We start from the raw sequence: 16,766 nt of genomic DNA, 5'->3' as shown, positions 1-16,766 counted from the left end.
ATAGCATGTAGTTATGTTTATGTTTGTTGATTGTAATCTCTCTTTTTGTTGTTGCTAATTTTCTCTCTTTTTTTTTATCTTACTCAATCACTAGGTCTACAAACACTCCTTTGTTTTGTTGATGGGTCAGAAATAAATTGATTAATTGGTAATAAATGGCTATGTTAAATGAGTAGAGAATGTGAACATCCTAAGAAAAGAAGGAAACATGATAAATCTAATTAATGTAAATATGCAGCAGGTTACAAATTATGAAACTCATTGTTTATTATGATAGTTTTTGTATAACCTGGGGCTATATAAGACCATTAAAATGAGCAATAAAAATGCCTCTCTTTTTGTTCTTGCATGTCTCATTCTGGATAATTGCTATCCAGGACTACAAACACTCCTTTGTTTTGTTGATGGGTCAGAAATAAATTGATTAATTGATAATAAATGGCTATGTTAAATGAGTAGAGAATGTGAACATCCTAAGAAAAGAAGGAAACATGATAAATCTAATTAATGTAAATATGCAGCAGGTTAAAAATTATGAAACTCATTGTTTATTATGATAGTTTTTGTATAACCTGGGGCTATATAAGACCATTAAAATGAGCAATAAAAATGCCTCTCTTTTTGTTCTTGCATGTCTCATTCTGGATAATTGCTATTCTTAACCTTTAGCCTACAGATTCCTTTCAACCCAGACAAATCAACAGCATATTTTTTGAAACCTAAACTTGAACAACATTACTAGTGCCTATCATGACAGCAGTTGGAGCTGTCCCTCTTGAACCATGGGGTTCAGTCATTTCTCTCTATCTTTGCTTCAAGAACAGCAGTATAGACAACAAGTAGCCTACCATAGTGTGGAATAACATGAAATCACTTTTTGCATTTTTCAACCATATCTGGTTAAATATTTTTAACAATTAATTTGTTTTACTACACTTTGTTAAGTCACAACATTGGCTACAGAAATGTGAAACATTTTTTTTTAATTGCCAGTGGTCCCCTCATTGGGGGAGGGGGTACTTGAAACCAGCTCATTTATTTCAATGCTATATTTTCCTTTATCAAATCATGGGGGGTGACATAGAACCACACCTAAAATGAAGCATTTTGACATATTTTAGGCCAGTTCATTATAATTTGGCCAAGCTAAATCAAATTATTAGAAATAATCCTCAAAGGTTAAAAAAAATTCAACTATACTTACATAAAACTAGAGACAATGTTTTAGCTTTTGAGGGAAGAATCACAATGTTACAAAACTAGTTGTTGATTGCCATTTTAAACAGTCCATTTTTGTGTCTTTGCAGAAACAGAAAAATGTCACAAATTCTTGTAGGTAGAACTAGTAAATTTGTCCACTTAAATTAATGTTAGAGTAAGCTATAAATTATTCCATCTATATGTAATGTATTCATAGACAAAGTTAGCTGACACAGAATCTAAGCTATGCATCAATATGGTTATTATTAAAATTATTTCAGATCAAACACTTGTAATTATTAGTTTATTGACTTACCTAGAAGGACCTTTTTTTGGAAATATAAATTATTCTATTTTGATGTGTCCTTTTGGTGTTTCAGTTTTATTCACATTAAGAGAAAGCTGATTTTTTTCTGATTCTAAAAATGAAACTTTTATTGCTTGATATTTATTCTATAAATCATAAATATTAAATATAATTTTTGTCTTTTCAATTACTTGTCAAAACAGAGGTCTCATTTTGAACTTATGATGACAAATTATCGGTGAACATTTCACCAAGAAGGCAGATAAAAGGCAGGGATCTGTTAATACACTCACATTGCATCATGTTGTACAGAGATGAAATTTGCTATGGGGCAGGGGGCACCTGCCCCTCCTGGACCTCAGTTTGCCCCCTCCCCCCAGACCCCACTTTGCCTCCCTACCTGAAATGTAGGTTCTTCCAAAATCTTGTTAAAACTAATATAAAGCTGAATAATTCAAACAGAAACAGATCAGTTCTTTTAGTACATATTTACCCCAAAAAGATGTCTTTTACCCTATTACTAGCTTATTAGTACCTATTATTTACAAAACCTTTATATAACATGGCATTTATAAAACTTGGATATTCAAGAATCTTTTTAATTTCTGACTTGTGAGACCACCCATTGTCCTTTAATTCTGGGAACTTCTAATGCATGGGACAGTTCATAGCCATTTAATACACTGCCAGTCTGTTATAGGCTAAGCACACACTTTATAGTGGTTTTAGGTCAGCCTCTATAACACAAAAAATTGATAGGCTATGATTTACTTCAAGTAATTATAAGCTTATCAGATAAAGTGAGAGACATGATAGGCTAGCCTACTTTATCAATATTCCCTAACATATAAATTGAAAAAAATGGCATGTAGAAGCAACAGTCTGGGATTTATAAACCACTTAAAACAACAAACAAAATTTAGTGGCAAAAAAAATTCCTAGTTGCTTTTTCTCTGCCTTTAGTTCTGAAAATACAATTCCTGTTATTTGAGTAGAAATTTGAGCCATATCAATGTTTTTTTTTTCAAAATTTAGGAAATGTATTTGCATATCTTTAAAACCTTATAAAATGGGATTGAGCAAAGTTATGAAGCTGAAAACAATTTTGTTGTAATTCAATTAAGCAGAAGACCTATTTTACAAGGTTTCACCTTTATAACAAACATATTTCTAAAGGTCATCAAAGGTCAGGGCCCTCTAGAGGGAGAAGGAGTGGAGGTAGGCACACTTCAAAATACCTTCCTGGGACATGCTTTAGCCTGTAGATTCATCCCTGAAAGTTTTATTTTCTTAACCTAAACCCTTTCTGAGATAGCAAGAAGTCAATTAAGCAGAATTTTACCTTTATTTTAAACAAGATTGGTCTAGCCTACCCAACAGTTCTAAAATAAGAACCTCAAACTATAGCCTACATCAGAAAAGCAATAGGCCTATTCATTATCTTGATTAGGTGGTAAATGTTTAGTTTTGTTCCAAGTGCTCTAAAGTGCCTTTTACTGCACATAGCAAGATTCTGACAATTGTATAATGTTTCTTGTCATTATTAGAGAAGTAGGCCTATATCCATTTTTTAGCTTTCTTAAATCCTCCTATAGCCTACTAAACCAAACATGGTAAATGTAGTATTTTTATATTATGTTGTATAGAAGTTTCATGTTATGTTTTTTGTAGGTAGCCTGGGTCAATAAACCTATTCAATAGACAACATTACTTGGTGTCAGAAGTGGGATCTGAATAACAATGGACGTCCTTCAGCCATCAATAAACTGGGAGGTCAACTCTCTTTCAGAGGAATGGGACCATTTTGAAGAACACACTAAGCTGATGTTTGCAGGGCCACTTTCAGGCAAAACAGAGAAAGTACAGTGTGCCTACCTACTCATCTGGGCTGGAGCAAAAGGTCGGGAAATATTCAACACCTTCAACGTCACACCTGAAGAGCTGCATAAAATTGAACCTTACCTCGCTAAATTCAAAGCATATGCTTCACCTCAGAAGAACACAGTTTTTGCACAATACCTGTTCCAGAAGTGAGACCAAAACGACACAGAGACTGTGGAAAAATACATCACAGATCTAAGAACATTAGTGAAACCATACTCCTACTCAGACCCAGATGAAATGGTTCAGGACCGAATTGTATGTGGAATCCAAAACCAAAATGTGCGTGAAAAGCTCTTGGCTGAAGGTGATGAACTCACACTGGATAAAGCAACCTTTATGTGCAGAAGCCACGAAGCAATCCAGGCTCAACTCAAGAAATTCAACAGAACAAGGCCAGCCCCCATCAAACAAGAGATTGATGCTATATTCCGCTACCAAAACTGGAACAGTGGTAGAAACAAACAAACAGAAGCAAGCAGCTCCAAGAGTAAAGCATGCTACTTCTGTGGCAGAACATACTCACCCTCACACATCTGTCCTGCAAAGGGGAAAACCTGCTCCATATGCAAAAAGACCAACCACTTTGACAAGGTCTGTCAAAGTAAGACAGTCAGTGCAGTTGATGAAGACACCGCAGATACAAACCCCTGCGACAAAACTGTTTTCCTTTACTCCATTGAGCAAAGTAAGAACAAAGACGAAGCAGTTATTCCACAGACTATCAACAACCAGTTCCCTGTACAATTTAAGATTGGCACAGGAGCCCAGGTGAATGTCATCCCAAAGAAATATTTTGACCTCATCACACCAAAGCCCACCATGAAACTTCCATACAGCGTAATATAAAAATACTACATCTTCCTTCTCATAATAAAACAAAATACTAAACTTCCAAAACACTTTAACTTCAAGGGTGGTCCACTAAAGTCTTGGCTTGGTCCACTTCACTGAGTCTTTGGCCGCATTAAGGCTGCAGCTTTTCATACTTTTATGTAATATAAAAATACTACAGTAAATAGCCTAAATGTAGAATACAGACCTTAGCCCACTACCTGCAATACTCATGGACTAATATACTTTGCTCTATAGGTAATGTTACCAGTAAGCAACCCCATTTTGAACACTTTTGGTTTACCCTATGGAGGAGGGTCAACCAGAAATGGATCTGCTTCTCTAATAATAACAAAGAAACAATATGTGATCATCAGAATCTTGTTATATGCAGTAATACACACTTTAGAGCTCTCTGAACAAAACTAAACATTTACCAATTATGCTAGCCTACTTTACCAATCAATTTAAGTAGCCTTAATAAAGGAATCAAGCAGACACTTTTCATCTTAGGCCCATTCTTTTCTTTCTCAAAGTCCTTCTCTATTCTGCTACCTATCCTTATAATCGAATGACCCGGTTCCAGTTTTAAAAATTTGTATACATGGTAGGCTATATAAACTAGGCTACCAATTAGCCTAGTCCTTTCATCCCTTTGACATTTCCAAGAAGTAGGCTACCATCGAATATTCAGAAGTCCGTCAACCTTTTCTGTAACCAATTCCTCATCAATTGAAAACCAATCATCACAATTAAAACTTGAGTTACCTATCCTCTCATTTCCATAAAATTTCAGACACAAACATCATTTCTGAGATTTAAAAAATTTGCTCTTGAAATATAAGCTAAATCCTATTTGTAATTCTGCCCTTTTCGTCTCTCTTTACTGCTATAGGGATTTAATTTTTGACACATCATTAAGAAGAAAAGATTCATTAAAAGTTTCACAAATTTTAAGTGAAAAGTTTAATTTTACTGTTTCTCTTATTAAAGTAAGTGCCTATCATAGTTTCAATAATAAAAGTTAAGTTTCTACTCTAATTTAAAATCTCTACCCCCATCGTATCTTGAATCTTTTGAAGCTCGAGAAAAATGGAGGCTAACAGAATAGTGTAGCCTTGTGCCCAAGAATAAACTAGGCTAAATGAAACTGGGATGTGGTATTTTTAAGGCTTAATTTTAGGAAGTACTTGCTTATCATTATAAAAAATATCCTAGTATTCTGGATCAAAGAGTTTAGTAATCTTACATAACAGGGGAAGGTACCCAAAAATTATATTCTTTAGAATGTAGGCCTAGGCCTAAAAATAATTTCTCAACTGCACTTAGCATCAAGATAAAATGTAGGGGTAGGCAGATAGTAACATTTTCAAGACTTTTACACCTTTACCCTCCTAGCTGAATATTTGAATAACTACTGGAGCATGTTTAGGAGGAGAGAGACCTTGGAGTTATTGTATACTCCCAGTTGAAATTCAGCTCCCACTCTCAGAAGATCTCAGCCAATGCTAGCAGAGGCCTAGGCATCATTAAACATAGCATTATCAGCAGAAGTAGACATGTAATCACCAAGCTCTACAAAGGACTGGTAAGACCATGTTTAGAGGTGGGGACCATCCTGGCCACCCCTCAATTCAAAAAGGACAAGGTAGTACTTGAGCAAATCCAACAAAGGGCTACTAAGCTGATTACCAGTATGTAAAACAAGCCCTACAGTGAATGGCTGAGGGAACTCAACCTCCCCTCTTTAGTCTACAGGTGGAAACATGGAGATATGATCCAGGTACACAAACTTTTCTCTACCAATCATGAAAAAGTAGCTTCTGGAGATTGACCCCTCCCATATAACATGAGGACACCCAAAACAAATCCACAAACTTCATGCAAGGACTAGAGCAAGATGCAGCTTCTTCCCAAACCAGATTGTGAACCTCTAGAACAACCTCAAGGAGAACACTGTTTCTGCTTAATCAACAGATCTATTCAAACACTGTCTGGATGCTGAGTACAGTGACAAACCATGGAAACTTGACTGGGATGCACCAGAATCTAATCAACCACATATGCAACTGTCATCACAAGGAGTGATTCAACAGGATCAAAAGTCCTTATTTCTCTCCAAGCTGTGATTTAAGGTAATTTAAGGATAACTATCTAATATAGCCTACAGATTATCTACTTAGCTTCATAGTGATTAAACTAAGGCCACATCATGAACATCTAACTAGTTGGATAATAATGTGGCTAACTGTTTCTGGTATATATCTAACTTGGCAGATAAGTATATTCCCTAAGCAGTTTAGGGTCAATATCCAACAAGCCAGATAATTTATTTCTCTTAGGCACAACATGAGCATCTACACTCTTTCACCTTTACCTACCAACTGAATGTTTGGTAAATGTTTTGTTCTAAGTGCTCTAAACTGGAAACTATGCTGCAAAGAAGCACTTAGAAATGCTAATTCTAGAAGTGTATCAATTTCTGGTTGACCCTCCTCCTCCATGAGGGAAACTAAAAATACATAAAGGAGGCTTGCTTACAGGCAATATAGATATAAAAGAGCATATATAGAGCAAAGCATAATAGTCCATGAGCCCTGCAGGCAGTGGGGCAAGGGCTGTATTCTATATTTATTTAGTAAACCTTGTTTGAGGTTTTTTTTTTAGTTTCATTATTCTTTGTTGAATAAATATAGAATATAGACCTCACCCTGCTGCCTGTAGGGCTCATGGACTAATATGCTTTGCTCTATAGGTAATTTTACCTGTAAGCAAGCCCACTTTATGTATTTTTAGTCTTGTTGGAGGCAGATTTTAGAAAGCTAAAAAATGGATACACTTCTCTAATAATGACAAAAGAAACAATATGTGATCATCAGAATCTTACCCTATATGCAGTAATACACACTTTAAGCACTTGGAACAAAACTAAACATTTACAAAATATCTGACTGTCCATGTAACATATAGAATATCTAGGCCTACTTAGTTTTATAAGGATTAAACTAAGGTTACAGCATGAACATCTAACTAGTTGGATAATAATGTATGCTACCTTAGTGTCCTGGTAGGCCTATATATCCAACTAGGCAGATAAGTAGATTCTCACAGTTTGGGGTCAATATCCAATTAGCCAGGTAATTCATTTCTCTTAGGCAAAGCAAGAACATCTAATTAGGTGGATAAAACTATGTCATAACCCTCCTAATATATATCCAACTTGGAGGATGAGTAAATTCCTTAATGCAGTTTGAGGAGAATATCCAACTTGCCAGATAAATTACTAGCTAGATAATTAATTTTCATAGAATAGATATTGACATTTAACTAGGTGGATAATTAAGTAGCCTATCTTGGTCTTTCTGATATATATGCTGATAGGTAGACAAAAATTTTTATATAAACTTTCATAATAATATCCAACTAGCCTAATAATTAGTTCCTCTGTAATTAATTAATAAAATCCAGTTTGCTAGATAAGAACTTTTTTAGGAAACTGTAATTTATCCTCAGGAGACAACCTGCTGGACAAGGCTATGGAACCTCAACCAATCATCAAGGATCCCACCAATGTTTTCTTCTCTTTTCTCTAAATGGTTGCTTATATTAGTGATTGAATTGAAAGCCATTGGGTTATTGGGTCCAAGGTGCAAAATTCAGCATTTGCTTTTGTTGAACTGGAGAAGCAGTCTTGAGTCAATTCTGTAGCATGTGCTGATTGTATTGGATTTTATGTGGGCTCAGTATGCCAAAAAGTTTGGCATCATCAGCAAACAAATGTATATTGTTATGAACATGATTAGAAATATGTTAATATACATCAGGAAAAGGGTTGGGGCCTGACAAAGTTCCCTGTAATACCTGGTTCATTGCTATGGCCTCATTGGAGTCAATTAGCTGGCTATATGTCTCAAATAAACAGACTTTCTGCTTGAAGTTAGTAAGGAAATTCATCAGTCAGGCTATTAGGGATGAGTTGATAAGTATTAATTTTAAGAGCAGTTGACTATGGGGCACTTTGTCAAAGGCCTTTGCAAAGTCTAGCAGAGGTCAACTGGATGTCCTTGTTCAATCAGGTTTGTAATTATTACAAAGAATCCCAACAAGTTTGTTTTTATTGATTTCCCTGACTGGAATCCATACTGGTTGGGTGACAAGATCTTGTTTTTGGTTAAATCTTTGAGCAATTAATCATTAACTATGCATTCAAAAATCTTAGCCACAACTAAGGTTAGGCTGATAGGTTGATAATCATCAGGCTTGGTGCAGTCACCTTTTTTGAATACCAGAGTTACATTGGCTACTTTCAAGTCTGCTGAAAACTCCCTAGTGGTAAGTGATGTCTAGAAGATTCTTGTGAGGGGATCTGCGATCACTTCTGCAATTTCTTTTAGTAGCCTGGAATGGATATTATCAGGTCCTGGTGACTTGTTAGCATACAACTTTTTTAAATATTTAAGGACCTCTGCAGATGAGACTGTGATGCTTTCCATTGGTGCTTTTTTTTTATTATTATAGTTTGATGGGTAAGGTAAAGGGCCATCAGGCTCAAGGGTGAAAACTGAGACAAATTGTTGGTTCAGTAAATAAGCAAGTTTGTTAGTCTCTGTAACTTCTCTGTCTTGCTCAGTTATCAGTTTTTTAATATATTGTCTATTGTGGTATTGGCTAGAAATGTACTGCCAGAACTTTTTTGGGGCCTGCATCAAGTTTTTTCTGGCTATTGTAATCTTCCCTGTGTAATCAGGTGATTGGTGCTGTTTATATTTCTTCTAATATCTGCTTTTATGGTTGATTTCCTTCTTAATCTCTTTTGTCATTACTTGGAGTTTTTTTTTGGTTTAGGTACAAATTTACTTGAAGTGTACTGATTTACTTTATTTATTAGTAATTCTTTGAAGCTCTGCCATTGCTGTTCTAGAGAGCCAGATAAGGCATTATCTCATGTGGTGCTGCCAAGATCCATTTGAATCTTCTCATAATTAATGAAGGTCTTCTTGATGTAGTGATTTGTTATTCTGAGGAATGTTGTTCTGATATGTATGGCAACATGGTCACTTTTCCAATTGAGGGCATGTATGAAGTGGACAGAAGAGCTTCTGGTCTCCAGAGTAATATCAAGTTGAAAAGGCTTGTTGCTGACCATCTGTAAAACGTGTTGGCTGGTTGATGATTTGGGGGAGAGGAACATCATGAACAATGTCTATTATTGGGCTCATAGAACCAGAAGAGACATGGGGAAACTGGTCTTTCCAGGTTATGTTGGGCAGGATGATGTCACCTGCAATTAGTAGGTGCCCATGGTGGGTGTCTTTAATCTTGCAGATGAGCTCTGCTAGTATCCTATCTGGTGATGGCACAGAGGGATTTCAGTATACTCAGTCAATTCTGACAGGAGGGTGGCTTTGGGGTGACAATGTAAGAGGTTTTGACCAGTTCCAGTGTTCCTTGATGGCAATAATTGGATGACAAGTTAGATACTGTATGGTAGTCTTGCAAACTGACATGCAAGTCCAGAAGCTAGTTTCTTGAATTCTTGGGACACATATTAGTATAAGAAGTATTACATTGTAATCATTTGCATATATTGAAGATTTCAATGCATTAATTTTGTTTGGTAGTTGGTTGATGTTCGCTACAAGAGCTAAGAAATCTTGATTTACTGGTTGCTTTTTTTAGTTGTGTTCTTCCTTATGGCAGTGATTCATGTTGAGGACAGACTTGTTCACAATGGATAGAGAAGTGCTTGAAGATGTAATATCATCAGTTGCATTGAAACTTTCATTTAGAAGGGAATTGCATGATGATGAGTCTGTAAGTTCATAGCCACTAATTTGTGACATAAACAATTCTGCCTTGGAGTTCTGTGTCTCCACCCAGTCTGTCCTACCCTCCTCAATTATGAAACTGATTGTGTACTATGGTTTAGTTAAAGGCATTGAAAGTGATTTTGAACTTGCTTTGTTTAAGGAGGTCCCTGGGATCAGTCTATTTTCTTTGTTCTGAGATGTTGGTACAGTCATGCACACTTGTGTTTAAAACTAAATGGGACTCTTATACAAGAAAATATTGCAGTCCTCTGTGGTGTATGTCGAGGCAGAGTATTGTCATCTTATACTTTTAAGTTTAATGATGTGTCATATATTGCTTACACAGATGATATTCTCCTTATCAATAGATGCAAATCTTCCCTGTCCTGCACCTTTCAAAGGGTTAAAAAAGGTTTCCTTGATATTGGACTAAATCTGAATCTTGAAAATGCAAGTAAGTTTGTTTTAATGGTACCTTGCCAAATACTCCTCTAAAATAAAAAATACATCCATTCCCTCTGTTGAAAATTTTCAGTGGCTTGGCTTAACAATTTGTAAAAATATTTGGCCTTCAGTCAGTCTGCAATATCTGAAGCTTGTAAAAAAGTCAGATTTGGATACTCTAAGATTGTGTCAAATCAGTCTTAAGTATAATTGAAAGGCTCTTGTTTCTTTGTATTCAGTTTTTTGTGATCACTGTGTACTTTATCTTTCCAAGACCTTCATTCTACTGAAAAAGAGTGTCCTGTGTAAACTATGTTGATGTTACTATAAATACTGTAAACACCTGCTTTTATCTACTTCTATCATATTGAAATTGGAGACTAATCCAAAAATATAAAGCTTCTGACATAACTGCAAAACTACAGGAGCTTCATGCTAAGTTATCAGCACAAGTATATCAATGGCTTACCCCATATGATGGGCTCATCCGTTTGTTCTGTTGACTTCTTTCCTTGTTGATCTTGTTGTACTTGTTGTGTTGTACTTGTTGTGCTGTACTTTTGTCCTCATCCATTCTGTTGATTTTGTTGTACTTGTGTTGTTTTCTTTTTTTGTGTTGTTTTCTTTTCTGATTGTTTATTTCTGTTTTCTCTCTTTTTACTTCACTATCCTCACATTGTTTTGTGCAGTGGGTTATAAATAAATTATTATTATTGTTATTATTTGTACAGGGCTGGTTTCTGGGATATCTAACAGTCCATGGGCTGGGGGATAGCTCCAGACAAATCAAATTTTTTGAGAGAATTTTTCCATGGTGGATAGCCAGGTTTGTCTCTCCTAGTTCAGTTTGGTGTCTAAACTTAGCAGATAAGGCTTTTCCTTTTCCCAATCTTCCTGGGATACATCTGCCATGAACTGAATTTCCTGACATAGCTCATAGGATTTTTGCAGAATGCTCCCCTTCACATTTAGGTGTGGGACAGAGAATGGGGGGGGGGGGTGTTTGGCTGTGGGTTGATTCTTGTCAGCTGGTTTTGGGTGTATCAACTGGCAGCAGTTGCACTAGTAAGTATCTAGTGTTGCTTATGTTTGTACCCATAATGTCATACAGCTCTACCTCTGCAAGGTGTCTTTCAATGAATGTCTTGTCATTTCATACTGCTGGTTGCTGGGGTATACCATATGCAACCACATTAAGTTTTCTTCCCTCTCTGTGTTTCCACTGTCTGAACAGTCTTTGGACTTTGTCTTCAAGGTAATAATTAATGGCTTGTTTCACTTTATTTGTTTCCTCCTTCACTACAGCTCCAACATGTTCTTCAACTTCTGAAATGGTGCATTTTTTGGCTGCACTGTTTTCAAGATTGGTAGCAAATTCCTTGACTTTCTTTATCTTAGCAGTAATGTCTTGCTTCAGCTTTTCTACTGCCCCTTAAACTGTTTCTGCAATAGCCAAAGCACTATGGACCTTAGATGTTATCAAATTTGAAGTTTTGGCCAATGAGGGGGGGGGGTCTACTGGAGTACCATAGTGCCTGCAAATCAAGAGCTTGGCATTTTTTAGCATTCAATGTGTGGCCATTTTAACACCCGTCACATAAAGCAGCCTTTAAATCTGGTTCAAGACTGTATCTACAGCCAGCACAGAAATCCTAGGACTTTTTTGTACTGTCTAGCTTTCATCCTTAAACTGCTTGGAATAGGTGGTTTGAGCATCAGCATTTCCCACAGATTTTGCAAGCAAATGCTAAATTTTGCACCTTGAACCTAAAACCTAATGCCTACCTATTGAATTTTAAATTCAATCACTAATATAAGCAACCATCAAGTGATTTTATTTATTGTGGAGGTTACGATGATACATAGTTCCCAGAGGAAAAGTAAAGAAATGGTGTTTTTTTTCATATTTTTAGTTGAGTGTGGTGGTGTTAGTGGTGTTGGTGGCCTAGTGTTCTTTTATTTTATGTATTTTGTTTTTTCTATTTCCCCCTCGGAAAAGCTTTACTTTTTAGGGGAGGTAGTAACTTAAAAAAAATTGGGGTATTTTTAACTTAAGAATGGGTGATCAGATCTTAATGAAATTTGATATTTAGAAGGAAATTGTGTCTCAGAGCTCTTATTTCAAATCCCGACCATATCCGTTGACATTGGTGGGAGTTGGAGGAGGAAACCGGAAATCTTGGAAAACGCTTAGAGTGGAGAGATTGGGATGAGACTTGGCTGGTAGAATAAGCAAATGTCATAGATACGTAATTGACGTAACCGGGCTGGATCCGCTCTCTTTGGGGGATTCAGGGGATGTGGCTCAGTGCTTTGGTGAGTTTGGTGCTTCTGGACATGCTAGGACAATGAAAATTGGTAGGCATGTCAGGGGCCTGCACAAATTGACTTATAAAGTCTTTTCCCGGTTCGACCATCTAGGGGGCTGAAGGGAAAGGAGAAACTAGAAGAAATGAGGTATTTTTAACTTACGAGTGGGTGATCAGATCTTAATGAATATTGATATTTAGAAAGACCTCATGACTCAGAGCTCTTATTTTAAATCCCGACCGACATTAAGCCTCTGATTTTCCTTTTAAATCAATCTATTGATTCTTCGAATTCTGTTAGAGCTCATGCCATATGAGCTCTTGGCTCTTGTGGCCTCGTCACAAGTGCCATATGATTTCTTAGCTCTTGTTTGTTTATTATCTGTAATAAATCTTTCTTTCTCTGTTGGACTTTCTCTTGTGTATTCTGCAGTCTATGATGGACTACAGTCTAAGGATCAAAGGAGTCAAAGGAGAGACCTTTGACTAGATTCTGGTGAAAGAGAATGTTCTTTGTTGCCTGTCAGCAGGGTAATAATTTTTAGATTAGGGGCTTTTGAATATCTTGGAAAGTCATCAAGGAAGATAAGTGAAACTTGCAGGGATAAATTCAGATCCTTAATTGACTCATGGGAGGATATTTTCAAGCACTGACATCCACTCCTTCCCTATCTAAAGTGCACTTATGTTGTATGACCTTTTCCAATCTTGTGTTACAAAATGAAACCTTGAGAAATAGATATACTGCTTAAACTATCTAAAGGGCACTAATATCTGGTGACTTTTACTATCTTGTTTTGCAAAATGAAGCCTTGAGAAATACATATACTGCTTAAACAAGATATGAGGAATGTGTTCAAAGCCTTGTATCTTTGCTCAATCCTGTTTTTACAGGTTTTAAAAAATTAAAAAATCCATTTCTTCAATTTAGTGAAAAAGCCTTGATAAGGCTCACAATCTTACTGATATTATAGGGAGTGTATTTTCAAAAACCAGAGCCAATGAAAAAGAGTGAAGCCCAAAATGAAGGTAAAGCTTTTTTTTGCCAACCCTAGATACACTTGACCTGTCAGCTATGCAATTTTCTGAGCTTTAGAGAGATAGTATTTTGGTAACACATTCCTGGAGTACATTTTAGACCCTGAGTTCATTCCTGATTTTAACAAACTTAAAATTGTTAAAAGTTTCTGGACAGAATATCAATATATGTTTAAACTGTTAATCCGTATTCATTTGTTCTTTTTAGTAATCCAGGCTTGTGTGGTGTGTTTTTTTTTTCATGATGTGAGAAATAGAAAGAAATAGCTCAAAATAAATATTATTTTCTGTAAAGCACAAATAATGTTCTGTTTACAGACTGTTCTGTTTATGTAATTTCTATCCATTCCAAGTTTAACTTCGGTATTTACTTGTTGATTGTGATTTATGGCTATTTTCTGCTTGATTTGTTATTTGACTTTATTTTTGTTCATTTTTGGTTTAATGCAGCTCTACTTATTTGGAAAACCCTCTTTTTTGGGATTTCTTTTAATGGATTGCAAGAAATATTTGGATTTGGTCAATGTCAGCAAGTCTAGTCACCCAAGTCTTTACTTTGGAATTTCCAAGGCATTTTTCAGTTCAAAATCAGCAGACTGAGTCTGTTAATTTCTAAGTTATCAACTTGGTGGAAGTGATTAAAGGCTTGAAAGCCAGGGGTAACTAGACTAAAGCCAACACAGATAGTCTCTGATGAGCAATGCTAGCATAACTTCTGAGGCTGTGTAAATATGATTATTTTCTCTTCTTGATGATAAGTAAAAAAAAAGAATTGTTTCAGCTGTACTGGTAGAAACCAGCAGCATATCAAGAATATTTAGCAGCATGTGGATATTGGGGAAGAATCTAATATCTAAGCATTTAAGGCATCCGCCACATTTATTAGTACAGTAACTTTCCATGGTCCTGGCTCCACAGTTCTTGAGCCCCATGTGACTCTAATCTGGAAGTTGCAGTGCCAAACTACCAAAGCTCCAATCGTGCTGTTAAAGAGCTCAACTTTGATTTTGGGCCAATCACTTCCCCTCTCCCTCTCCAACAGTGCCCGAAGAATTCAAATCTCATCCCCTAAAACCTTTCCCAAAATATTGCTGACATGCTGTTTCAAAGAACAGAACACGTAGCATCTTTCATGTTATCCCTCTCCCTCCCAGGAAAAGTTATAAATCCACTTCACCCCTGATTGCCCCTATGCAGTTTCAAATTGATCCCCTAACATTCCCATTTTTGCTCTGAATACATTGCAGATATCCTCACACGGTGATTTTTACATAGACATTAAATTTTCAACTCAATACCCTTAAATGTTACAGAGATATTGTATATATGCTCGTTTGACACACAGGATGCACATAGTGTAGAAGATGAAGAAGAAGACATAGTATCTTTGGATTCAGCTCAACAGCCTTTCAACATGCCCTGAAAGTTTCAACTTAATACCCTTCACTGCTTCTAAGATATTGCAGACTGACCCTTTTGACAGGATGTGCATAGGGTCATTGGATTTAGTTCATTAGCCCCTTTAACATTCCCTGAAAGTCTCAACTTAATATTCTTAACCACTCCTGAGTTTTTGGACAACCTGGATGCATATAGTGTATTCTGATTTAGTTCATTTCCCCCCTTAACCTTCCCTGAAACTTTCTCCTTAATATCCCTAGTCTTTTTGGACGTTCATGGTAAAACATGTTCTTTATCAATAATAAAACATATACGTTAACACTTGACAACTTGAATAATTTACAATTACTGTCCTAGGGGCAGTGTGTATGTGGGGTCATGTTATTCATAGATGCATATTTAACTTTCAATTTTCATTTTGCTGAGCTCCTTCCAAAGTATCTACAACCACTCCTTCAACATGAAGATGCCTGATCACCAAAAATATTAAATAAAAATGAAGCCATATACAGTTTAACTTAGGGTGTGCTATTGTGCTGTCCAAGAAGGACAAAATCAGGATTTGTGAGGTGGGGCAGTGGATTTCGAGGAAGGCCCTTGACCTTCTTGCACCTAATGATTTAGTCAAATATTGTCAATACCTTACATAAATTAAAAAAATTCTGAATTTTACTATATCTTGAGAAGTAGATCTTTCTGATTTACACAAATCTCTCAAGAAGAAAAAAAAAGTGTAATTTGAAGTTACAGAAATTGCTCAAATATAAAACAGCATAAAACAGCAAGTTGGAGATTTTTTTTAACATTTATGTTGCCAAATAAAACAAAAAACTCAAGATTGACAGTTACATTTATCATAGTATAAAGTTTATTTTAATCAGCAAACAGGATTTTGTCTTGAGATTGATCAAATTATAGTATCAGCCAGTGCTGCAACAAGTACTCCAAATTTTTACTTAAGTATTAAGTATTAAGTACTCATTGTTTTTTTACTTAAATATCAAGTAATAAGTACTTTCCAAATTCTTACTTAAGTATCAAATATCAAGTACTTGCCAAAATTGTACTTAAGTATTACTTCAAGTACTACTTCAAGTATTTATTCTATGTGTATATATTTATTCTATGTGAATATAGTCGTTACGCGCCATATTAGTTACGTGCCATTGTAGTTGTGTCCCTGTGTCCCACCTGTGAATATAGATATATATATATATATATATATATATATATATATATATATGTTTTTAACTACGTAAAACTTGCGAATATACAACATTTTTCGCTGTCCCATTGTCTGTGCATATAAATAGATTGTCGGGTTTACTGACTCTTGAACATGCAATATATAATTGTCCATGGGAAAAACAATCCGTATTCAGATCTATACCTCATTATTCTAATGATTGCCCTTGAGCTTTGTTGATGGTGATTGCTAATCGAACATTCCCTGTGTCCCAGTCGTCATTTATATATCCCCCTGTGTCCCCCGGCGTCCCCGTTGTAGTTGTGTCCCTGTTTCCCGTTCGTCATTTATATTCC

General features: G+C 35.9%; 1 protein-coding gene and 1 long non-coding RNA gene across 2 annotated transcripts in view; both read left to right on the top strand.

Moving 5' to 3' along the window:
• Window positions 1-3,628: 3,628 nt before the first annotated feature.
• LOC136042715 (uncharacterized) lies at window positions 3,629-4,237 on the top strand. The gene has a single exon (XM_065727678.1). It carries the CDS (start codon window positions 3,629-3,631, stop codon window positions 4,235-4,237), a length of 609 nt encoding a protein of 202 aa, XP_065583750.1.
• Window positions 4,238-5,145: 908 nt separating this feature from the next.
• Window positions 5,146-16,766, top strand: part of LOC136042716 (uncharacterized) — a 31,128-nt gene continuing 19,507 nt past the window's right edge. Inside the window, exon 1 of the long non-coding RNA XR_010621397.1 lies at window positions 5,146-5,214. This is a non-coding gene — a long non-coding RNA (uncharacterized LOC136042716). The remainder of the gene's footprint in view (window positions 5,215-16,766) is intronic.

The sequence above is a fragment of the Artemia franciscana genome, unplaced genomic scaffold, assembly GCF_032884065.1.
Source record: "Artemia franciscana unplaced genomic scaffold, ASM3288406v1 Scaffold_1840, whole genome shotgun sequence".
NCBI classification, from domain to species: Eukaryota; Metazoa; Arthropoda; class Branchiopoda; order Anostraca; family Artemiidae; genus Artemia; species Artemia franciscana.
The sequence above is the reverse complement of the archived record's forward strand: the minus strand, read 5'-3'. Positions and strand labels throughout refer to the sequence as shown.